Raw genomic sequence first — 25,620 nt, forward strand, 5'->3', positions numbered from 1 at the left:
ACAAATTAGTAAAATTATGAGAACAAATTTCATAATTTAATGACTTTATTCTCAACATTTTATCTCGACTTTTTTCTCGAAATTTAATGACATTTTTCTCATAATTTAACGAATTTGTTCTTGTAATTTAACGACTTTTTTCTCGTAATGACTTTATTCTCAACATTTTATCTCGAGTTTTTTCTCAAAATTTAACACGTTTTTTCTCGTAATTTAACGAGTTTATTCTCAACATTTTATCTCGACTTTTTTCTTGAAATTTAACGAGTTTTAATCTCAAGATGGTTTTATTTTTTTTATTATTGCTTGGCCCTAATCCTTATCTGTATATTTGTAAAGGAAAACAATTTTATTTTTTTTGCAGTGTGTTCCAATCCCAGACAAATTTGTGATTTTCCTACTTGATATCTTTGACTTTGTATCATAAGTTTTCTCCATTTCTCCAAGACTCAGATAACATTTAAAGAAATTCATTGCAATGCAATCATTTGCATTTATTTTTATTGTCAAAAAAGCAGTGAATGCACACATAGCAGAGGTTAATTTCCAGTGTTTTATACACCTGCAAGACAGATTTATCATGATGTAATGAAGTCAATTTGCACAAAAGTCAATGGGTCTCATTAACTGTGTGCATCTTTCATCTTCATACACCGGTTTCTCGATGAAATCAAGTTATGGATTTCTGCATGAATGAAGGTGGAAGTCTGACTTGAAGTGGTGTTTCTGTTTTCATGTTTCACGTCTCCTAGAATGAGTATTGTAAATTCAGTTTTTCTGAGTTGAATAGCACAGAGCATTAATTAATCATCTTAAAGTTCACTATTACATCATTTTTTTTTTTTAGCTGCAAACATTTCAGATGTGTGGCTGCTTCAGCTTCACGTTCACTGCCATTTTTATCAAATGGAAAAATTAAGCTTTACAATCTTCTTTTCTGTTGTGCAAGGAATTATGAGCTTTCTCTCTATCTCTCTATATATAATTTATATGCACAGACATATATTGTTATTTTATATATTTATATTTAGATGTATATATATATGTGTGTGTATAAACAAATATAGCTTAGTAAGATTTTTGGCATTGTGACTTTTCATTGACAGTTAAGCACATTTTCTCTTGATGATCAAAGGTTTCATGACACTCACTGTACAATTTTTATAATAAAGAATAAGTAGATGTTTTCAAGATTTGGACTGGAACTGTAAAACAGGTTGGTTTCATTTTAAAAGTGTTATTTCATGAGTACACACCATTGTTCATCTCTCTCAATATATGTTGTGTGAACATGTGCGCTCACATATGCGCGTGCCAGCGGCCCTCAGGGAAACGCTTGTGAACAAGTGGAAAATGACAGGTTCCTCTCCACTGATCACAGACCCACGAGTCTCTGTGAGGTCATCTGAAAAACACCCTGGCACAGAAGCACAGCATGATGGGAGGAATTCAGAGGAAAGAGTGCCAAGGCGCTCTGTGATTGCTGTCCGCCTGCCTTCACGGGTCACTGCGCAGCCAGTGTAAACCTACACCGGACTTTCTTTCTTTTCTCATCTGTTTTCCCCACTCGTACTGCCTTTTATTTGACCTTTTTGCATTTTATCCTCATTCATATTTTCAGTGTTTTTCACACTTCATCTGCGCCTGTCTGCTGCCGTCAATTTTTACCGTCTCTGTGCCGTAGGATGCGTTGGAGGTCCTGGCGGAGAACATGGAGTTCAGTGGGAACCAAGGGCCATGCCTGGCGTTTCGGAGGGCCGCATCAGTGCTCAAGAGTCTCCCTGCTGCCCTACAATGCCTGGAGGAGACACACCGTCTGCCCTGTCTGGGAGAACACAGCAAGGCCATCGTGGAGGTGCGGTATGAGACCTATCCATTCCCTCTCTCTCTCTCTCTGTCTGTCTGTTGGTCTCTCTGAAACCACATCAGCAGTCAGCTGACCACGTCTGAGGTCATCAGAGCAGCTCTTCTCCTGCTGAGGGTCTAATAAACCTTCACATTGCTGCTGTTTATTTTCCTGAGGGTGAAAGCAGCAAGACATTGTGCTGAAAGAAAAACAAAACATTTCGCAAACAGAAGTTTGGTTGGTTTTAAATGAGATAAAATGTCAGAATCTCAAACCTGTCAAGAATGTGTCCGGGTCACGTTTCACCCTACAATTTTATTGTTATAAAAATTATTGTCATACAGATTTCCCCCTAAAATTCTCTTTACACTGTTATGATTTATTTTTTGTTTTTTTGTAATCTATGTAATTTTGTATTTGGTATATTTTATTTATGCTCATTTAAATGTAAAAAATGTACTTTTTTTGTTAAATTACATATATTACAAATATATATATATATATATATATATATATATATATATATATATATATATATATATATATATATATATATATATATATATATATATATATATATATATATATATATATATAAATAAAATATTTACTTCATATTCAGGATTTATAACTATATATTGAGATTTTCAGAGCATTATTTCCTGTTTGGTCCTTAATATATAATACAAAATTATAATATAATTTATACAAATCGTATTTGCATAAAAACCATTATTTTAAATTGAAATAATATTTCACAATATTAGTGTTTTACTGTGTTTTTGATCAAATTAATGCAGCTTTGGTGAGCAGAAGAGACTATAAAACAATAAAAATGTTAATTATTCCAAACTTTTGACTATATACAGTGTGTGTGTGTTTGTGTGTATATATATATTTAAAATATTGTGTGTATATATATATATATTTTTAAAATATTGTTTTGTGTATAATTATTATGTATATATAAATACACACACATACATGTATATATTTAAGAAATATAAGCATGTATGTATAAATATATAAATATTTATATTTTTATATATTTAAATTATATATAAATGTAAATATCTTTATATAAATATAAGATATTTTTCTTAAATATATACATGTATGTGTGTATTTATATATACATAATAATTATACACAAAACAAACACTCATATATTACGTAAACAGACTCTTATTTTGTACATGATAACCACGGTTATTGTTGAACAGCCCTAATATATAATATATAAATATATATATATATATATATATATATATATATATATATATATATATATATATATATATATATATATATATATATATATATATATATATATACTATAACTTTATACTCAGGATTTATAGACTATGTTCAGATTTGATTTAATAATGTGTGTATATATATATATATATATATATTATATATATATATATATATATATTATATATATATATATATATATATATATATATATATACTGTATTATAATTTGGCCCTATATGTATATAATAATTACATATTTTTGAGCAGAGGTGTGTTTGTCTGTAGAGTCTGTTTTTGAGTTTGACAGCTGAAGTCTGGAGAATACAAGGAAGAGCTTGTAATATTATGCTGTTTTAAATGAAAGACAATTAGCTTTAAATTTTTGAGTGACATGTGACAAAGATGTTGTAGGGTTACTGTCAGTGTGTACAGCAGTAACACGTCAAATTAAAACTCTCTTGCCCTTCATAAAACATCTAGTGTCTGATGATAATGAATTGTGTGCAGTTTAAGTTGACTCTTATTAATAGGAAGTGCATTTGATTGGAAAGTCAGTCATTACCGTAAACATTTACCATGATAAATGTGATTCCAACACACTCCGAATGTGATTAATACACTGGTTCTGCTTCCTGCAGGCGGAGAGACTGTAAGCCTCTAAATAAAGCATCTTCACAACAGCGCTATGGGAGACAACGCAACAAGCATTTCATTAGACTTATTAAGCTGCAATTAACCAGGACAGTGTGTGTGTGTGTGTGTGTGTGTGTGCGTACATATTATTTACTGTTACCGTGTTAATCATAGCAGCTCATAAACATGTTGAGCTGGATTTAACTGTTTGTGCATGACAGCGGCACAAAACAAACTGCGCATCTGTCGTTGTCTTTATCTTCGCAGGAGATCTTTGAATGCGGATCATCCTCCAGAGTTGAAGAGGTACTGAATGATGAGAAGTATCGAACTATGAAGGTAAAGTAAATCTCAGAGCTTAGCAGGTGAATAAGTGAGTGTGTGTGTTTATGCGTGTCTGGTAATGTTGTGGTTCAGTTGTTCAGCAGTGTGTTCGGGGTCGGACCCAAAACCGCAGAGAGCTGGTACTATAGAGGACTCCGGACGTTTGAACAGGTTCTGACTGAACCCAGCATCAGACTGAACCGCATGCAGACCGCAGGTAAACAGTGATTTGAAAAGACATGTCAGGGAGTTCAGACTTAAAGGGATAGTTCAAAATTATCCCATGATTTACTCACCCTCACACCAAACATCTTCTTTCAGATGAACACAGTCTGAGTTATATTTAAAAATATCTTGGCTCTTCTAAGGTTTATATTGGTGAATGGTTACCATATTGATGTACCAAAGAAACAAAGAATACCATAGTACAGGGGTTCCCAAACACATTCCTGGAGACCCAATACTCCATGTTTTCCATGTCTCCTTAATCAAACACGCCTGATTCAGATCATGTTTTCATTTATTAAAGGTGCCCTAGAATCAAAAATTGAATTTACCTTGGCATAGCTGAATAACAAGAGTTCAGTACATGGAAAAGACATACAGTGAGTCTCAAACTCCATTGCTTCCTCCTTCTTATGTAAATCTCATTTGTTTAAAAGACCTCCGAAGAACAGGCGAATCTCAACATAACACCAACTGTTACGTCGGGATCATTAATATGTACGCCCCCAATATTTGCATATGCCAGCCCATGTTCAAGGCATTACACAAGGGCAGCCAGTATTAACGTCTGGATCTGTGCACAGCTGAATCATCAGACTAGGTAAGCAAGCAAGAACAATAGCGAAAAATGGCAGATGGAGCAATAATAACTGACATGATCCATGATTACATGATATTTTTAGTGATATTTGTAAATTGTCTTTCTAAATGTTTCGTTAGCATGTTGCTAATGTACTGTTAAATGCGGTTAAAGTCACCCTCGTTTCTTACTGTATTCACAGAGACAAGATCCTTCGCTATTTTTATTTTTAAACACTTGCAGTCTGTATAATTCATGAACACAACTTCATTCTTTATAAATCTCTTCAACAGTGTGTAATGTTAGCTTTAGCCACGGAGCACTATCAAACTCATTCAGAATCAAATGTAAACATCCAAATAAATACTATACTCACATGATCCGAACCATGCATGCAGTATGCATGACGAACATCTTTTAAAGATCCATTTGAGGATTATATTAGCTGTGTGAACTTAGTTTATGCACTGTTCAAGGCAAGCGTGAGCTCCGTGGGCGTGGAGCGTGAGATTTAAAGGGGACACAGCCTGAATCGGTGCATAGTTAATGATGTCCCAAATAGGCAGTTAAAAAAATTAATTAAAAAAAAAATCTATAGGGTATTTTGAGCTGAAACTTCACAAACACATTCAGGGGACACCTTACACTTATATTACATCTTGTGAAAGAACGTTCTAGACCACCTTTAAAAGTTTTTCATTATTTTAAACAGTACTTTTATAATCATTTCATATATTTAAAGAAGTTAAACAGAGATTAACATTGAGAGTAAAATGTTTAAAATGCTGCATGCATCAAAAATATAATTAATACTTTATTAAAAAATCGCTGTACATATTGAATCGGCAGATAAATATCATTGTAATGTAGAATTCCCAGCCTCTAAAGTTACCCTAAAGTACTTCCAGGAATACGATGTCTTTACTGTGCACATAAGTATTCACCAGAGTCGAGTATGTGTCCAAAACAATATACTGTAGGGTGAATTCAGGTTAATTGGGACACTTTTTACCTTTAATTGGGACACTTTCAGATGACTGGGGAAAAGTGTCCCAGTTAACCATCTCTGTTTTGTTTTGTTTTTTACTGCAGGTACTGGAGTTTGAATTGATTCAAGCCAGACCTCCCTCTCTTTTACTCTCAGAATAAAAACACAGTGTAGACTTGATAAATGTTCCTGCCAAACCACAGTCATCATTTGCTGGTCATTTTTATGCAGCCGGCGGCGTCTGACTGTGTGTGTCTGGGACCGAGGGCTTCTGTGCTGCTGAAATCAGTTTGTTTACCGCATGTTCTCTGCTTCAGTTTTCACGTCCGTCCTCCGCGGCGCTGTCATATCTGGGAGTGTTGTACACCTAAACCTCTTGGAATATAAATATGCTTATCGATGAGTCTGGTTCCATGTGGAACATCACATACTGTATTAAAATTGTCCTGGGAGCCGGAAGTACGTGGGAAAATGTGACAGTTTTGGTGGTTATTCATTCAGAGCTCATCAATCAGGCTGGGAAAAGGCCAGCCGTGTTCCCGCTGTCATCTCATTTATGAATTATGATATGATTTTATTGTTAACTTTTAAAGCGATTGTCTTATCTGACCTGTTTTATGGCCTCGAGTCTTAATATGGATTTACGATGGAGGGTTGTTGTTAATTACTGATTGTTTAGAAAAATCTACTGTAAGACGAAAGTTTAATGAGGCAGAGATTGTTTCCCAACTCACATCGCTACTATTTTTCAGTCGTCAGGCCTTGTAATTTTCCACCGCTGTTACTGCTGTCTTCAGGCGCTCATTTACGACCTGCTGATCTATAAACAACACGCCGGCTTCAAACAATTATGCAGATTTCTTTGGGAGATTTCCAGTCGGGTGGGAGGCAGATCAGACGCTCTCTTGTTGGAAAAGGTCTCGGTGTTGGTAGTGATTTCTTTGGCTGTGTGCTTGTGATGGCTCTATTTTGAAGTTCTAACTAATACAAAACATAAAAGATGAAAACAACTTCAGTGAAAGTAATAAAATATGATGCTTTATCTATGTATACAGTAGCATTGTGCAACAGGCTCCACTCATGAAGCCTAGTAATTCAATTATTAAAATGGCACAATATAAAAAAAAGTTTGTTGTAGTTTTATTCAGCAAGGATTATGTATTAAATTGAGGCCAAGCAATATAAAAAAAAAATAAAACCATCTCAAGATTAAAGTCATTGGAATGCGAGATTAAACTTGAGAAAAACAGTTGAAATACAATGTTGGGAATAAACATTACATTTTAAGAATAAAGTGTCTGTGTTTTGAGAAAAAAATGGTTAAATTTTGTAAAAAAAAATTGAGCATTTTTTTAATGCAGTTTTGTTACGTTCGGTACATTTAATGTTTATTTTCAATATTTTATTTCAACTTTTTTCTCCAAATTTAATTATTTTTTCTCGAAACATAACGACTTTATTCTCAATTTATTTACGACATTTTATTTGACTTTTATCTCAAAATTTAAGAAGTTTTTCCTCTAATCACCACAACTTTATTTTCGAAATTGAATGATTTTATTCTCAAACTTGTATTTTGACATATTTCTACTAGAGTTTAATCTCACATTTAATGACTTTAGTCTCAAGATGGTTTTATTTTTTATTATTGCTTGGCCCTATTCCTCTTCTGTAATTTCATATAAGTGTTTTTCAGATTTCAGCTTTGATCAAAGGAATAACATTTTACTACATATTCACACTGAAAACCGCTATTTTAAATTGTACTAATATTTCACAATTTTATTACTGTATTTTTGATCAAATAAATGTAACTTTGCTGAGCAGAAGAGACTTCTTTCAAAAACATAAAAAAATCTAACCAACCTCAAACATTTGAGCGGAAATTGTAGGCCATAAGTATAAATATATATTTCACTTTCTTGCAAAGTACTCATATATATACAAACTATTTTGAGAATGTGGAAATTCCTGTTTGTTAACAGCGACTATGATTGATGGATCTCTCGCCGCCATTTTTGGTGAAATACGTTTTACATTTGCTTTCATGCATTTGGCATTAAAGTGCACTCAAGTGCTTTATCATTAAAAATAATTTTCTCTGTGAAATAAAATTTTACTTGTGGAATCCGTCGTTTGTGCTCTATTAAGTGTGACAGCAGCACAGAGAAGGAGTTTACAATATTAGACAGTAGATCAAAAAAGCCAAGATTAAAGCCATGAAGATTTACTCTAACACTCATAAAGAAGGCTTTTGGACATGTACATACCAGAGTATATAAATATTTTGATTTTATGCATGTGCCATGCTATTCTTCAAAGTAAATACCATAATCAATCACCATGGTATGTTTCATAAATTTACCATATATTTAATTTTGTAAGTGAAATAAGGTTAACAGCACTGGGACGTGTGCAGGATGTAAAGAGGCAGTGAGGTCCGGTTAATTACTGGTTCTCACACAAACCACTAGTGTGAGACACTCGTGGAACAAACAGAGAATGTGCTAATAAACACTTGATGGTGAAACTGTTGGATTGTGTTTTGGTAAGAGGTTCAGCACTGAAGCTGCATTTTTAAATTACTTTTATGGTGTGTGACCGTCCAGAACAGCATGAAAGTGCAGGAGTCACATTTGTAGACAGTATTGAACTTCAAGGAACTCTAATTTGAGAATTATTAGCCATAATTAACAGTAAAGTCAACCATCACTATTACTACTGCTCATAATTAGTGCTAGTGATGTGATGAAATCTCTAAACTCTACACAAAAATATTTAGGCCTAATTGTAAGATTTAAGTGTCTGAATTACATGTTAAGACTGGTTTGTGTTATTTCACGATCTTGATAATTAGTTAATTCTGAACACTGCCACATACCCAATTATAAAAGCATAAAAAAATAGCGTTTTAGCATCATAGTGCAGAGTTTTCACAGGTAAACAGCTCTCACATTTTCTTCAGAAAGTGTAAACATCTGGTTTGTGCAACACTTGTTGGGTGTTAGTCATTCAATCTTTTATTTATCCGCTCTCGTCGCAGGGTTCTTGTTCTATGAGGACATCAGTAAGCCGGTAAGCAGGACAGAGGCCAGTGCACTGAAGATTATAGTGGAGGAAGCTGTTATCTATGTCAACCCGCACGCCACCGTCAATGTTGCAGGAGGATTCCGCAGGTAAACCCTGGTTCTTTTGATGAAAAGTCAATATTAGTGGTTTGTGCCTGTTTATGTCAGTTCAGTGGTGTGTGATTGTGTTTATTTTTATGGAACAACATTTCTGTCATGACAACTCTCAGATTGTTTGGCATGGTAATGGAAGTAACAATGTTGAAATGTTTAGTCTTGGTGGAATAAATTGCTATGCTGTTGTTATCGCTGCTGCTGTTATTGCTGTTTTTGTTAATGCTGCTGCTGTTATTGCTGCTATTACTGTTTCTGTTATTGCTGCTTCTGTTATTGATGCTGCTTCTGTTATTGATGCTGCTTCTGTTATTGCTGCTGCTGTTATTGCTGTTTCTGTTATTGCTGCTTCTGTTATTGATGCTGCTATTTCTGCTGCTGTTATTGCTGCTATTACTGTTTCTGTTATTGCTGCTTCTGTTATTGATGCTGCTTCTGTTATTGCTGCTTCTGTTATTGATGCTGCTGTTATTGCTGCTGCTGTTATTGCTGCTATTACTGTTTCTGTTATTGCTGCTTCTGTTATTGCTGCTATTACTGTTTCTGTTATTGCTGCTTCTGTTATTGATGCTGCTTCTGTTATTGCTGCTTCTGTTATTGATGCTGCTTCTGTTATTGCTGCTTCTGTTATTGATGCTGCTTCTGTTATTGCTGCTGCTGTTATTGCTGTTTCTGTTATTGCTGCTTCTGTTATTGCTGCTGCTATTTCTGCTGTTGTTTTTGCTGCTGTTTCTATTATTTCTGCTGCTTCTGTTATTGCTGTTTCTGTTATTGCTGCTGTTGTTATTGCTGCTGCTGTTTTTGCTGCTGCTGTTATTTCTGCTGCTTCTGTTATTGCTGCTTCTGTTATTGCTGCTGCTGCTGTTATTGCTGCTGCTGTTTTTGCTGCTGCTGTTATTGCTGCTTCTGTTATTGCTGCTATTACTGTTTCTGTTATTGCTGCTTCTGTTATTGATGCTGCTTCTGTTATTGCTGCTTCTGTTATTGATGCTGCTTCTGTTATTGCTGCTTCTGTTATTGATGCTGCTTCTGTTATTGCTGCTGCTGTTATTGCTGTTTCTGTTATTGCTGCTTCTGTTATTGCTGCTGCTATTTCTGCTGTTGTTTTTGCTGCTGTTTCTATTATTTCTGCTGCTTCTGTTATTGCTGTTTCTGTTATTGCTGCTGTTGTTATTGCTGCTGCTGTTTTTGCTGCTGCTGTTATTTCTGCTGCTTCTGTTATTGCTGCTTCTGTTATTGCTGCTGCTGCTGTTATTGCTGCTGCTGTTTTTGCTGCTGCTGTTATTGCTGCTGCTGTTATTGCTGCTATTACTGTTTCTGTTATTGCTGCTTCTGTTATTGATGCTGCTTCTGTTATTGCTGCTTCTGTTATTGATGCTGCTTCTGTTATTGCTGCTGCTGTTATTGCTGTTTCTGTTATTGCTGCTTCTGTTATTGCTGCTGCTATTTCTGCTGTTGTTTTTGCTGCTGTTTCTATTATTTCTGCTGCTTCTGTTATTGCTGTTTCTGTTATTGCTGCTGTTGTTATTGCTGCTGCTGTTTTTGCTGCTGCTGTTATTTCTGCTGCTTCTGTTATTGCTGCTTCTGTTATTGCTGCTGCTGCTGTTATTGCTGCTGCTGTTTTTGCTGCTGCTGTTATTGCTGCTTCTGTTATTGCTGCTGCTGTTACTGCTGCTTCTGTTATTGCTGCTGCTGTTTTTGCTGCTGCTGTTATTGCTGCTGCTGTTTTTGCTGCTGCTGTTACTGCTGCTTCTGTTATTGCTGCTGCTGTTATTTCTGCTGCTTCTGTTATTGCTGCTGCTGTTATTGCTGCTTCTGTTATTGCTGCTGCTGTTATTGCTGCTTCTGTTATTGCTGCTGCTGTTATTGCTGCTTCTGTTATTGCTGCTGCTGTTATTGCTGTTTCTGTTATTGCTGCTGCTGCTGTTATTGCTGCTTCTGATATTGCTGTTTGTTATTGCTGCTGTTATTGCTGTTTCTGTTATTGCTGCTGCTGCTGTTATTGCTGCTTCTGATATTGCTGTTTGTTATTGCTGCTGTTATTGCTGTTTCTGTTATTGCTGCTGCTGGTATTTCTGCTGCTGCTGTTATTTCTGCTGCTGTTATTGCTGCTTCTGTTATTGCTGCTTCTGTTATTGCTGCTTCTGTTATTGTTGCTGCTGGTATTTCTGCTGCTGCTGTTATTGCTGCGTCTGTTATTGTTGCTTCTGATATTGCTGTTTGTTATTGCTGTTATTGTTGCTGCTGTTATTGTTGCTTCTGATATTGCTGTTTGTTATTGCTGCTGTTATTGCTGCTTCTGTTATTGCTGTTGCTGCTGTTATTGTTGCTGCTGTTATTTCTGCTGCTGCTTTTATTGCTGCTTCTGTTATTGCTGTTGCTGCTGTTATTGTTGCTGCTGTTATTTCTGCTGCTGCTTTTATTGCTGCTTCTGTTATTGCTGTTGCTGCTGTTATTGTTGCTGCTGTTATTTCTGCTGCTGTTGTTATTGCTGCTTCTGATATTGCTGTTTGTTATTGCTGCTGTTATTGCTGCTGCTGTTATTGCTGCTGCTGCTGTTATTTCTGCTGCTGCTGTTATTTCTGCTACTTCTGTTATTGCTGCTGCTGTTATTGCTGCTTCTGTTATTGCTGCTGTTGTTATTGCTGCTTCTGATATTGCTGTTTGTTATTGCTGCTGTTATTGCTGCTGTTGTTATTGCTGCTTCTGATATTGCTGTTTGTTATCGCTGCTGTTATTGCTGCTGTTGTTATTGCTGCTTCTGATATTGCTGTTTGTTATTGCTGCTGTTATTGCTGCTGTTGTTATTGCTGCTGCTGCTGCTGCTGTTATTTCTGCTGCTGCTGTTATTGCTGTTTCTGTTATTGCTGCTTCTTTTATTGCTGCTGCTGCTGCTTCTGTTATTGCCGCTGCCGTTATTGCCGCTGCAGAAGGTGGAGGGTTTCTGAAAGCGTGCTGCAACTGCTACTGCAAAAGTTGACAGAGTATTTGAAGGTTTGGCTACCAATACAGCAGGAATCAATCAGCTATGCCCTATAGAGAATAGGGTCGTGAATCTCTGGTCACCTCATGATTCGATTCGATTATGATTCAGAGGGCTGTGATGCAATTATAAAATGATTATCGATGCATGTTTTATTTCTATACAGATTTTCTTTTTTTGCCACTGTGTATCTAGGGGTGGGTGATATGAGCTAAAATTCATATCAAGATATTTCCCACTGTCCAGACAATATCGATATTATATTGTGATATGAGAAAAAAAAAATTGGAATCACATTTTAGTAGATCTTAGTTGAATTATAGGCAATATATGTATCTTATCTAGGGGTGGGAAATGGAATCTTTAGGCACCCCACAATCCAATCCAATTCTAGGAGTCACAATCCGATTCCAAAAGGATTTTTGATACTTTTTTTCTTATTAATTAATTTGTTAATTAATTTTTTTTTTTAAATTACATATGGAATTGTAAGTAGTCTACTTTTTAAATAATTACAAGTTAAAAAATACATTAATACAACTGTATGTTAAGAATTTTACATTGGCACATACCCTATTTAAAGTGTCTAAACAAGCAAGTGAGTCACCTTGTAATAAAGAGGAACAAAGAAACATTACAAGCAATAAACAAAGAATGCTTTCAGAACATTTTCCATTCAAGAGCTGTGAGTGATTTTTCACTTTCTCAGCTGGTTGTTTGATTATTACTGATGCTATAGCGGGAGATCTAATAAGCTGCATCCAGACTAATGCACAGATCTCTTTTGAAATAAAATAATTTTCTGTCCTGTCTGTTTAATACTTTAAGACATAAATGACTGTTTATATCAATTTCGTGTCATAAAAGCATTTTGAGAAGCAAGTACATTTAAGCACTCGTCACACACAGCCGCACATGTGAGAATTGGAAATCGAAAGCAGCCTTTTGTCAGTGAATTTAATATATAAGCTGACGGCATTCCAAACAACATAAATTATGCCTTCGTAGAGCATTAGTAAGGAAAATAGGCCTACCGACGGGCAAGACCACAAACTGCAAGTGCAACATCAAGCAAAGCACTCGTTTCTCACAGCTTTCTCATATCCTGTGCAATGAATTCCACGAATGTAATGAGCTTCAGCTTTTCCGAACTTTCCGAGCTTCATGCTCAACTTAAGTAGGAATGAATCGAAAGCGCTCGCTCTGCTCCATGCCAGTGGACACGCACCAAGCACATGCAGTGTCATCACGCATCTTCAGTTAAAAAATAAGCTCCGAATTGTTGCATCTATGCCGGACACAGTAGAGGACAAAAAAGTTCAGTGTTGAATCTGTATCGGCTTTAGTAGTTTTAAAAGTTGTAAAGAGTAGAAAATTAAACAAAACAATATAAATGCAAAATTAGAATTCGTGAATATTTAACGGTATCCACAGTATAGCAAAATCTATATCATGGCACAACATAATACTGGTAGCCACTTTCATACCTGTATAGCACCCACCCCAATTTGTAGCTACTTTGTACTTTTAAAGCAAAGTATTTGTAAAGATCCATAATGAATTATTTACAGTATCTTTTATTAAAACAAATGGAAGTGATTTGCAGCATTAGCAGCATACTTGTAGTAAATTAATACAGACTTCAGCATATTCTGATTCACTATAAAATAATCTACTTCTAACAACATCCTCCTGTTACGTGCAATAAGCAATACAACAATATTATATAATATTAATAGCAATAATATAATTTGCATATAGTGTGTCTTGTCCAGGGCAGTGTTTCCCAAAAGCATCGTGAGCCTAAGTTGATCGTAGAACAATTGCCACCAATGGTCTCTTTGATCAACTTAGGCTTATGATGCTTTTGAGAAACGCAGCCCAGGTTCTTTTTCCCTTTAACTTCATAGAAACCATCAGACCTCCAGGCGTCCACTCCTCTCGCAGCCATTTAACGCTTTGTTTGCAATGTTCCTAGACAACCAAATAATGAAAAATGCATGCATGCTGTGCTCGTGGGAGGCGCCTACACAGACGTGTGCCAAAGCTTGCGAACAGAGAATAAATAGCACAGACACAGCCTGCGCACAATTGTACAATAATAATAATTATAATAATTTCAGGATCGTTGAGGGCCCCTCACACACCAGGGCCTTATATGCACTCTGCGCCATCTAGAGTTTCATGACAGAACTTTGTATTGTTGGCAAATGTATTGCTCAGACGTTGCCCTTTAATAAGCTCAGGTGATGCAATGTGGTTGTGTTTAAGTTTATGAAATATCCAAAAAATCCTTTAAATTTACACTGCTGGAGTGTTCTGGGTCTGGCAACTGCTTAGCAACTATTCAGAACAGCTTAGCAACTGTCTAGTAACCACCTATAGCACATATGGCCTAAATAACCTTCAAACCTCAAGATATTTTAAACTTTCAGAATAATCAAGCCCTCATTCAAACTTTGTCTCTTCAATCTGTCTGCGAGCTGCACGCTTGCGGATTAATACCACAGGATTCCCTTCAGAATAAACTGCATATCACATTTCCACCATGTAAATGTAAAAAGGTATTTATTGTACCTTGAGGGTGTACTCGGTGAGCTTGCCTATGAGAAAATATGACCAAAAGGTTACAAATCTTAATAACATTCTCCAGACAGAAAATGTCAGACGTCCTTATACAATCATACAGTGTTTGCTGTGCATGAATGGCTTTCTGATCAAGAACAGGGTGTTTTCATCCTCTCAGTCTGGTCTGTAGTGTTTTGTTTGGTGCAGTTGTAAAGTTGAATTTGAATCTTGAATCTGTTGTTTTTGCCACTGTTGGTCCTTCAGACTCGTTGTTGGTGATGAGAATTATGGGAAGAGAGGCACTCAACTACTTTAAAACCTCAGCATGTCACTCTTGAAATCAGATTTATGATGACCAATCAAGTCTACTTTCAAAGTTTTTCTTGATCAACTGCATGCCATATAATAAATTATATATACAGGGCCTACAGTTAACACTTGCCAAGCACCAAATGTGAGTAAAAATCTGTGTTGATGGTGAGTATATGATAGCCTAATAAACCTGCTGCTGTCTGTGTTTTTAATTTAAATCAAACAACAAAAGACAATGAAAATTGATGGAATAACTTTTGTAATTTTAATAAGGATTAATCTAGATGTTTCATGGTCACTGGCATTTTTTTTTTATTTTTAGGCCCTATATACACTGCCCTCCAAAAGTTTGGAAACACCCCTGGCAAAGTGTGGTTTTGGACGATATCAGCATAAATCCATATCATTTTTTTTGGTGCAAATGCATTAAAGTAACTTGTCATTATCATTGAAGACCAGCAATAATAATTTTCATTTTGTTTACATAATAATGACAATATATACATGTCAAAGTCAGACATGCCCGTTTGCCAGCTGTGATGCTGGTTACTGGTTTAATCTTGGCCCAGGTTTGTAAAAGGTTTTTGGGTCAGCACACCTTAATAGCTTCAACAATTGATTGCAAATTAAGTTTAGAATACAATGAACCAATCAGAACCCAGTTTAGGTCAGATAGCTGCTAATGGTGGATATTTTGATGAATTGAAAATTTGTTTTTTTCTATGTATGTATGTATGTGTGTATATATATTTTATTTATATATATATATATATATATATATATATATATATATATATATATATATAAATTAAAAAAAAAATATATATATATATATATATGTTTTTTGTGCTTTATAAGGAAAGGTAGGCCTACCTTATAGATCTCTTGTAGTGTTGCATTATTTCTGGTGCATTTGATTCTGCAGGCCATCTAAAGCTGCATAATGACAGTACTTTAAAGATCGATATTTTTGGAAAGTGATAATGTACTGAAAGTCTGATGAATACGATCAGTTCAAGAATGCTTTTATGTCTGTTTTGTTGTGATATTGTGCCGTTGTTCCCAGATAACATGGTCCTGACACTCAGATAAGTGAGTTAAAGTGAAAACAGTGCTATCACAGTAAACTGGTGTATCTTGTCACTAGTGGTTTATTCCAGGCTGGCTTTTTATATCTTATTTGCTTTATAAATCGTGCTGTTGTGTTCTTGGCGGATGAGAGATATTATTAGCTCAGGTGGAACAGATGTCACAACCGCACGTCTCCTACACAACAGATGACAGATGCTGCGCAAATGAAAACAAAAGCCTTTTTGAAGATGTGATGGTGTTTTATAGTAACTCGAGGAACGGGAGACAGTGAATCGAGCGTGTCGTGACATTTGGTGACATCACTGACTCTGTCACAAAGTGTTAATGAAGTTGGATGTGTTTAATCTGTTAGCTGGTGGTGTTTTATCGGCTTTACGGTAGAGTCAGACACAAACTCAAATTGAAATGTGTGTTTGATTTATTATGTGAGCTTCACAGAGCCAACATATATAGTGCTAGTGTACAAACTTGCCTCAGGCTTCTTTCAAAACTAAGACCAAAATATCTGCAAGCAGACTCACTGCAGACCTCCAGCCTGTTCTGACTTTGGCTGTTTTATCTCTATCTTTCTGATCAGACTTCAAGCAGATAATGAAATATCCCAAAAATCCCTCTGACTTACACTGATGGAGTCTGGCTGTCTATGTACTGTATCGTCATTTGTGTGTGTGTGTGTGTATATGTATGCATTTATTATGCATTTATATATACAGTGGTGGTGCAAAAAATAAGTATATATATAAATAATTAAATGCCCAGATTTTGTTGTTTGATAAAGCCATCACAATCCTTTGTGAAACTACTCTTTAAAATTGCACGTTAGCCACTGCATTCATCAGAAGCTGACATTTGACATTGACGGAGGGTGTAATTGAGCGAGTATGTTGAATTCAGCGAGGTTTTGACTATAGAGCTATTAGTCACGGGTGCTTTATGAGTTTTCCTCACATGACATTTCTCTATATCTCAGGATGACTAATGTGACTGAGCATCAGTGTAACGGGATTACAACAGGGAGAAAACATCATGTTTACCTCCAAACAGTCTTCTAAAACTTTACGGCTCAAAATGCAAATCTGCAGCTCTGTCGAGGCTAAGCTCTGTTGAAATCTGCTATTTGAACTCCAGCAAGCGCCACACGTTGGCCGTGACAATTTTAGTGATGTCTGGATTTACCGTAAGAATAGTTTCCGCTTGAACATGTACAGAGGATCAGGATATACACACTGTGACAGACTTCACAGTCTCCTCACACCGAGCACAAATGCAGCAGGCCTGTGAGATGCAGTGGAGAAGTGATTCTGAAGAGATGTTTGTTTAACTCCAGGTGAAGCTGCATGAATCATTCATTAAAGGCCCACTGAAGTGCCTTGAAACACGCAGTGTTATTCAATGTGTGGATGGTTTTCACTGAAACAGGAAGACAAGGCGGGACATATCGAGCAGCTCTTCCCTTTTTTTAAAATGGCCAATAGCGTTCAGTTTATAACACAGCTCGGCAAAGCTGCATTTGACAGCTTATAACAGCCACAGTCTAATAGATTCCTATTTTAGATTTGATTATGAAACTGTTACTGAAGCAAAACAGTGATCATAATCACACTGAGGATGTGTAGTTTGAAAAGTGTGTAAGTTATGTTGGCGAATGGCACTGGTGTTATCTCTTCTACCCGTCAGTGCTGTTTCTAATGCAGAGTCTGTCTAACCGTTTCTCCTCCTGATCTCCTCCATATCACTTTAAAATATAGCATTAAATGAGTCCAATATGTTTTGTGGTCTGCACCGACTCAATCATAATCGAGTTATGACTTAATTTAACTAAAAGAAGAGAACAAATTATCAAATTATTACGAAGTGGCCCCGTTTTTTTAGAAAAAAACAAAAACAAAAAAAAACCCCTAATGAATTCCTGTGTGTGTGTGTGTGTGTGTGTGTGTGTGTATATATATATTTTTCCATGTTTTTAACTACCTTTCTGGACGTCGAAAGGTGCATTGACATTGCTGCCTATTTGTGAATCAGATTCCCTCGGATTTCATCAAAAATATCTTAATATGTGTTCTGAAGATGAATGAAGGTCTTACGGGTGTGGAACGAAATGAGGGTGAGTAATTAATGACAGAAATTTCATTTTTGTGTGAACTAACCCTTTAAAGTAATGCACTCTATTAAATATACTTTGGATGAGAAAAAACTACCAGCTTGTTTTTTGTAAATCTTTTGTATGCTTTTGAAAAGGCCATTAATCAATTCTTTTGACATCACCTAATACAGCGTTTGATCTTAGATGAGATTGATGAGACAGACTGATGTCATCATTTGTCTTTGACTGATGGGCTGAATGTACAAATGTCCGTTGAACCTGTAAATCAGGAGGACTCATGGCAGAAAAGCTGCTGTGCTGTAATCTGACTGAGAGTTTGTTCAAAATGAGGCTGTGGAGCTGAAGCGAACTTCTGCTGATAGTTTTGCCCTCTCAGCTGCCGTTGAAGCGGCTTTCCGTGTGCCGTCGGCCGAGTTGTGCCAGCGCAGCGAAACGCAGATGGGAGATTCTCAGCGTGCCGGTGTGTTTCAGCACCGCTCATTAGAAATGGAAAGGGAAGCGAATAACTGAGGTGTGACGCGCCACGAGACGAGACGCCTTTCTGATCAATTACCCTGAGAAATGACTTTTCTGTCCACAGATTCCTGACTAATGTGTGCGATAATAACGGACAATATGACCATATATGATATCGCAATACTGCATTTAAATTGAATTTTTACTTAAACCTAAAATTTGGGAAGAAATTGTATTAGCTTTTGCTGAGTCACCACTGCCTTTTATGGTTATTATGGTTGCTACCTTGCTATGCTGTTGCTAGGGTGTTTTGAGAGATTACTACTGTATAGTGTTCCTAGGGTGCCTTTGGAGATTTCTAAGGTGTTGCAATGTGGTTGCTATGGCATTGCTAGGGTGTTATGGGAGATTTCTATGATGTTGCTATGGTGTTGCTATGGCGTTGCTAGACTGTTATGGGAGTTACTATGGTGTTGCCAGGGTGTTAAGGGAAATTACTAGGTGTTGCTATGCGGTTGCTTTGATGTTGTAGGAGATTACTATGGTGTTGCTAGGGTGTTATGAGAGATTACTACTGTATGTTGTTCCTAGGGTGCCATTGGAGATTACTATGGTGTTGCTATGTGGTTGCTATGGTGTTGCTATGGCGTTACCTGGATGTTATGGGATATTCTATGGTGTTGCTATGCAGTTGCCAGGGGGTTATGGGAGAATTACTATGGTGTTGCCAAGGTGTTATGGGAGATTACTAGGTGTTGCTATGCAGTTGTTGTGATGTTGCACGAGATTACTATGGTGCTTCAATGCAGTTTCTAGGGTGTTATGAGAGATTACTATGGTGTTGCTATGCGGTTTCTAGGCTGCTGTGGGAGATTACTATGGTGTTGCTATGCGGTTTCTAGGCTGCTGTGGGAGATTACTATGGTGTTGCTATGTGGTTGCTAGGGTGTTATAAGACATTACTACTGTATGGTGTTCCTAGGGTGCTATTGGAGATTGCTATGGTGTTGCTATGTGGTTGCTATGGTGTTATGGGAAATTACTATTGTGTTGCTAGGGTGTTATGGGAGATTGCTATGGTGTTGCTATGCATTTGCATGAGAGATTACTATGGCGTTGCTAGGGTGTTATGGGAGGATGCTATGGTGTTAGGTTGTTAAGGGAGAAAACTATGGCGTTGCTAGGGTGTAATGGGAGTTACTATGGTGCTGGTATGCAGTTCCTAGGGTGTTATGGGAGATTACTATGACCCATAAAAACCTAGTAATATGGGACGATACTATGGTGTTGCTAGGGTCTTATGGGAGAATACTGTGGCGTTGCTAGTGTGTTATGGGAGATTACTATGGTTGCTAGGCCATGGTCGGTAGTTATTAGCGTATTCAAGTTGGTTCTCACTCAAGTGAAAAGAGTCTAATAATTAGTATTTTTCCACTGTAAGGATTAGTAATGGTGATGCTTGACTTGGCAAACTCTTCTACTGAATGAATTCATGAATCAGTTTATGAAGAGCTGTTATTCATGTGTGTTTGACGAAGACTTATGACATCATCACTCTTCCTCTTGCAGTCTCATCTTCTCTCTCTCATCCCTGTGAAAGTGACATGAGTCAGAAGGGTTTAATTTAGCATTTCAGCTCTTAAGCTCTTCTAAAGATGTGTGATGTCTGAGAAGCAGAATACTGTCTCCTAAACCGGGGTATTTCAGTATGGCATCAAATAAATAGCTGTCATGTAATATCTAGTAAGCCAAAAATGATTTTTCAGGAGGTCTTTATGGGTGTGCAGCACTAGTTCTGCATTATAGGTTTGCACTTTTTGAGAGATTTACAGTGTGGATTAGTGCATATATTATACAGTTTCCCTTAAAGGGATAAATCACCCAAAGTTAAGCTTTCTGTCACCATTTACTCATATGACTTTCTTATCTTTTGCAGAACACAACAAAAGTTCATGCTGCTTTTTTACATTCATCTGTTTTTTAGTGTGTAATGTTGCTGTTTGAGCATGTAAAAAGTCCCTACAGTGGCAGTTATTCTCCATATCAGTGTCACTGTTTCTGAACTCCCTGAAACTCCTCCATTGTAGTCTTGAGGTTTTTGGGGATAACTGTGGTGTTGCTATGCAGTTGCTATGGTGTTATGGGAAATTACTATGGCGTTTCTGTGGTGTTGCTAGGGTATTATAAGAGATTACTACTCTATGGTGTTCCTAGGGTGCTATTGGAGATTGCTATGGTGTTGCTATGTGGTTGCTATGGTGTTATAAGAGATTACTACTGTATAGTGTTCCTGGGGTGCTATTGGAGATTACTATGGTGTTGCTGTGTGGTTGCTATGGTGTTATGGGAAATTACTATGGTGTTGCTAGGGTGTTATGAGAGATTACTACTGTATAGTGTTCCTAGGGTGCTATTGGAGATTACAGTGGTGTTGCTATGTGGTTGCTATGGTGTTATGGGTAATTACTATGGATTTGCTATGCGGTTGCTATGGTGTTATGGGAAATTACTATGGTGTTGCTAGGGTGTTATGGAATATTCTATGGTGTTGCTATGCAGTTGCTAGGCTGGTATGGGAGATTACTATGGTGTTGCTATGCAGTTGCTAGGGTGTTTTGGGAGTTTACGATGGTGGTGCTATGTGGTTTCTAGGGTATTATGAGCGATTACTATTGTGTTTCTATGCAGTTGCTAGGGTGCTATGGGAGATTACTATGGTGTTGCTTTGTGGTTTCTATAGTGTTATGGAAAATTACTATGGTGTTGCTAGTGTGTTATGAGGGATTGCTATGGTGTTGCTAGGGTGTTATGGGAGATTATGGTGTTGCTATGCAATATCAGTGCGCACTGTTTATGAACTCCCTGAAACGCCTCCATTGTAGTCTTGAGTTTTCTTCCGGGAATGAACACGTCACAATATTTCTCATTTAAATAATTCATATTTAGAATAAAGGGGCAGGGCCTGGTTGAGTTAGTTAGTAGTGTGTTGAAACTGTCGGTTATGGTAAGAGGCAGGGCATTTCCCAAACACGCTCGAAGCGCTTGACCAATCACAACACACTGCTCCAGTCGACCAATCAGAGCACAGTGTGCTTTTCAGAAGGAGGGGCTTCATAGAGACAGGAACTAAACAGAGCGTTACTGACAGACTGGGAAGAGAGGAGCTGCAACAATGGAGAATATGAGGAAAATAATGAACATTCAAGCATGAAAACCTGTTCTAGTAGAGCCCAAAAACAAGACCGAAAAGGGCATAACAGTTGCTCTTTAAATGCAAAACACATGCACCTACACATTTAGACATCAAAATTAAAAATACTCAAATATAATCTGAATTTATGCACTTCACAGTGTGTTTCATTGTGTCCTAACAGTCTGAATGGACTAATATGCCTGTTAAGGCTAATATTGTTTGTTTAGCAGTGGGTTTATATATGCATCACTCAAGCATGTTTTTCAGTGTAGAAATGACTGCTAATGCAGCTCTGTGGATCAGCTGGAACTCCCACACACTAGCACTGAACTTTAGCACATTAGCAAGGCTTGTTGAGTTCTAAATGAACAGTGTCACATTGCTCGCCCACTCAATAAGCTCCTCTAAAATGACCCCGCGAGACCTTCTTTCACTCGGTTTCACTCTGTTGCCAGTAGCTATAGCGTGCGACAGACTAATGCTGCCTTCAAGACGTGTCGGGATGATTGTATTTACAAGACGAGTGCCACCATAATGATGGCATTAGTGGAGGCTAATTTGGTATTGATCATGAAGTGCAGTTGTGAATTTTGATGGTACAGTTTAGTTCTTTGTTCACATCTGATGAATAGTTATAAGTCAGAAACTATTAATTTAGCTGGTTAAATTACATTTATTTGTTTAGGCTTGCTATTTATAATAAGTGTTGTTTATAATGAATGCCACTATAATTTAAGTGAGTTTTATTAGTGATGGCCGATTTCGAAACACATGCTTCATGAAGCTCAGAATCTTCATGAATCATTTGTTTCGAATCAGTGATTCGGAGCGTGTATCAAACTGCCAAAGTCATGTGATTTTAGTAAACGAGGCTTCATTACGTCATCACTGTTTCGAAACATTTCATAACAGTTCGAAATTTCAGTGGTTCAACGGTAGAGGGCGATGATAAAGTTTACCCATGAATCATGCAGATTCACTGAAAAGCATTGAACAAGTGTCTATGGGTTTTACCTGATCTCTGATCAGTTTTATAAATTTGTAGATGTTTTAATTAGACATTAGAATAATTAAAATGAATAATGGTAGTTATTAATCTCTTATTGGCCTGTTTAGCTTGAGCCATGGAACATAGAAACAAGCCTTGAAAATTGATAAAAGAACAGATATACAGTCACTCTATATGTAGCCTAATCTTATTAGAGAATTAGTTAATTGCATTTAATAGATTTTACTTTCAATAAAACATTTGCAATAGATTCGTAAAAGGTGTTTTTACTGCATGTTTATTTTGAGTTTTGTTGCATTTACACTCTTTTGACCACTAGGGGTCACCGTGAAGTCAAGTGTCAGATTGTTTCGAAGCCTCGAATCATCACGGCACATTTGATTCAACTGCTTCAGTGTTTCACGAAGCCTCGCTCTGCCCATCACTAAGTTTTATACTAATATATTTTTAATTCTGTTCTGTTCTGCAAAGCATTTTAAGGATTTGTTGTGGAGTGAAAGGAACTAAAGGTGTGTTCACACTTGTAATGTTTGGTTCGATTAAAACAAACCCTGGTGCGATTGCTCGGTTAGTGCGGTTCATTTGAACATATGTGAACGCTGCCATCCGAACCCTGGTGCGCACCAAACAAGCGGAACAGATGGGTCTCAGTCCGCTTCCAAACGAACTCTGGTGCGGTTCGAATGATTTATGAACGCAACCTAAGACTATAGAATAACACAAGACGTGTCACTCGTATTGTTTTGAATAGGAGAAAGTGTAACGCGCAATATGGCGGAATAAGTCCCGCCTTCTAAAGCCAAGAGCCAATCGCCGACTGGTAAAGTGTTCGCATCACTTCAGCGGCCGTTAGAATCACCGGTTTCTATAGAAACAGTCAGACGCGCGCCTCCGAAGAGACGCGCATTTAGGTCTGCGCATGCGCATTAGCTTGATCCAGCCTGAAAAAAATAGTTTTTTTGTCATGATTCGAGCGTTTAGAAACTAAATGTATGAGTCGGTTGTTGTTAGATTTCATTGGTGATTTCAAATATGAAATTTAATCGTAAGGTTGGCGAACAGTTTTGTAGAATCTGATGTTTCCCCATTCAAAGAGATAGGAGCTGCATGATGCCCAGGATGCCCGAGAGGCGTTTCAAAGATGGCCGCCGAGTGAAATGACTTGTCTTAAAGGGACTTTGACGCAACATGGACCAAAGACATGTAACCGAACCAAAAACAGGAAGAAGAGACCCTAAAAAGGACAGAATCCTCACACATGTCGGTTTTTCTCGTCATAGACGTGAGTTTGCCCATGACAGGCATCAGACGTGCGTCTCCACAAAGCAGATCATTAGGGACTTTAAGCAACAGCTGTTGATGGAACGGCAACGACGACCGGAAGTAAACTGTCAACTGCCGTAGCTAAAGAACGCAAAAGTCACTAAGCAACAAAAAAGAGGATGGCGTGGATCATTTAATCATTTGACATAGTAAACAATACATTACATGTAAATAAAAGCAAGAGAATGGTTGCTGTTGGCATTAAATGACATACAGATACAACTAAAATACCACATAACCATAGAACATAACATTTACTTATCTAGTCTGTCACGTATTATCGATTACGGCAAATCGGCTACCCTGCCGTAGTAGACGGTTACAGTAGAACGTCAAGAAGTAGCAGTTAAATTTGCGCATGCGAAATGGAACGCCAGAATGCCGTTGCCGTTGTATCAGCAGCTGCTGCTTAAAGTCCCTATTTGTGTGTGTGACGGGTGGATTCCCGCCGCTGTTTTGACTACTTTACACATTTTATAAGCTCTTCACGAGTTTCCAGCTGGCCAAAATACCATCACATGCAGGCTATGCACCGCTACACACACACAACAAGCGCATTTACCTCAGCACACAGCATTGTTTTGGATGTTCGGTAAGTTCCGTCTCAAAATAGGCAATACGTCATAAAATCCGACCAATCACGTTGTGAATGTATACCTATGCCTTAAAGTTCGGTATCTTTTAGTTCGGTGAAAAAATTGCCAATCTGAACGCTAATCGGACCAGGATTAAATGTTTTTTTTTCTTCTTTGGTCCGGACCAAATGAACCAAACGAACCGAACTACAAGTGTGAACGCACCCTAAAATACATGTTTATGGTGTTTTTAACATTGTTTCTGAATGTGTAGTAAAATGTAACTTATACACATTATCTGTGTTTTTATTTTCTCTCAACAAAGCAATTTTGAAATGGTCCAACTTGATATATAAATATAAAATATTGCCTTGGCAACTAATTGAAATAAGTTTAGGTTGAAGTACTAAAATGACTAAAAGTGAAGTAAAAAATAATATATATATATATATATATATATATATATATATATATAATATGTGTGTGTGTATAAAATATATATATATATATATATATATATATATATATATATATATATATATTATATATATATTATATATATATATATATATATATATATATATATATATATATATATATATATATATATATATATATATATATATATATATATATATATATATATATATATATATATATATTATATATATAATATATATATAGCACATAAAATCACCAAAACCTGAACTAAAATTAAAATGAAAACTAAAAAAGCTGATTCAAAATATAAAAAAATATTATATTACAAAATGATATAAAATAATGCTATGTGCGACATATGACACATGTGGTAAAAAAAAGAAAAGAAAAAAGAGTAAGAAATACAAAATCATCTAACATACATTTTATTTCTACCAAAATCATTGTCTATCATAATTACCATTTATAAAGGAACTTCCCAGAAGACTTCAAGGCAGCCGGCAGGATCAAACGCTGCTTCTGGCGG

At 36.6% G+C, this 25,620-nt stretch overlaps 1 protein-coding gene across 4 annotated transcripts in view; it reads left to right on the forward strand.

Annotated features, from left to right (window-relative positions):
* Window positions 1-25,620, forward strand: part of dntt (deoxynucleotidyltransferase, terminal) — a 160,167-nt gene that overhangs the window by 55,151 nt on the left and 79,396 nt on the right. For all 4 annotated transcript variants that reach the window (XM_067385687.1, XM_067385686.1, XM_067385684.1 and 1 more), the window contains 4 exons: window positions 1,685-1,855; window positions 4,007-4,078; window positions 4,157-4,280; window positions 8,900-9,032. In XM_067385687.1, coding sequence (XP_067241788.1) covers window positions 1,685-1,855; window positions 4,007-4,078; window positions 4,157-4,280; window positions 8,900-9,032 — 500 coding nt within the window. The remainder of the gene's footprint in view (window positions 1-1,684; window positions 1,856-4,006; window positions 4,079-4,156; window positions 4,281-8,899; window positions 9,033-25,620) is intronic.

Source organism: Chanodichthys erythropterus, chromosome 5 (genome assembly GCF_024489055.1).
Source record: "Chanodichthys erythropterus isolate Z2021 chromosome 5, ASM2448905v1, whole genome shotgun sequence".
NCBI lineage: Eukaryota > Metazoa > Chordata > Actinopteri > Cypriniformes > Xenocyprididae > Chanodichthys > Chanodichthys erythropterus.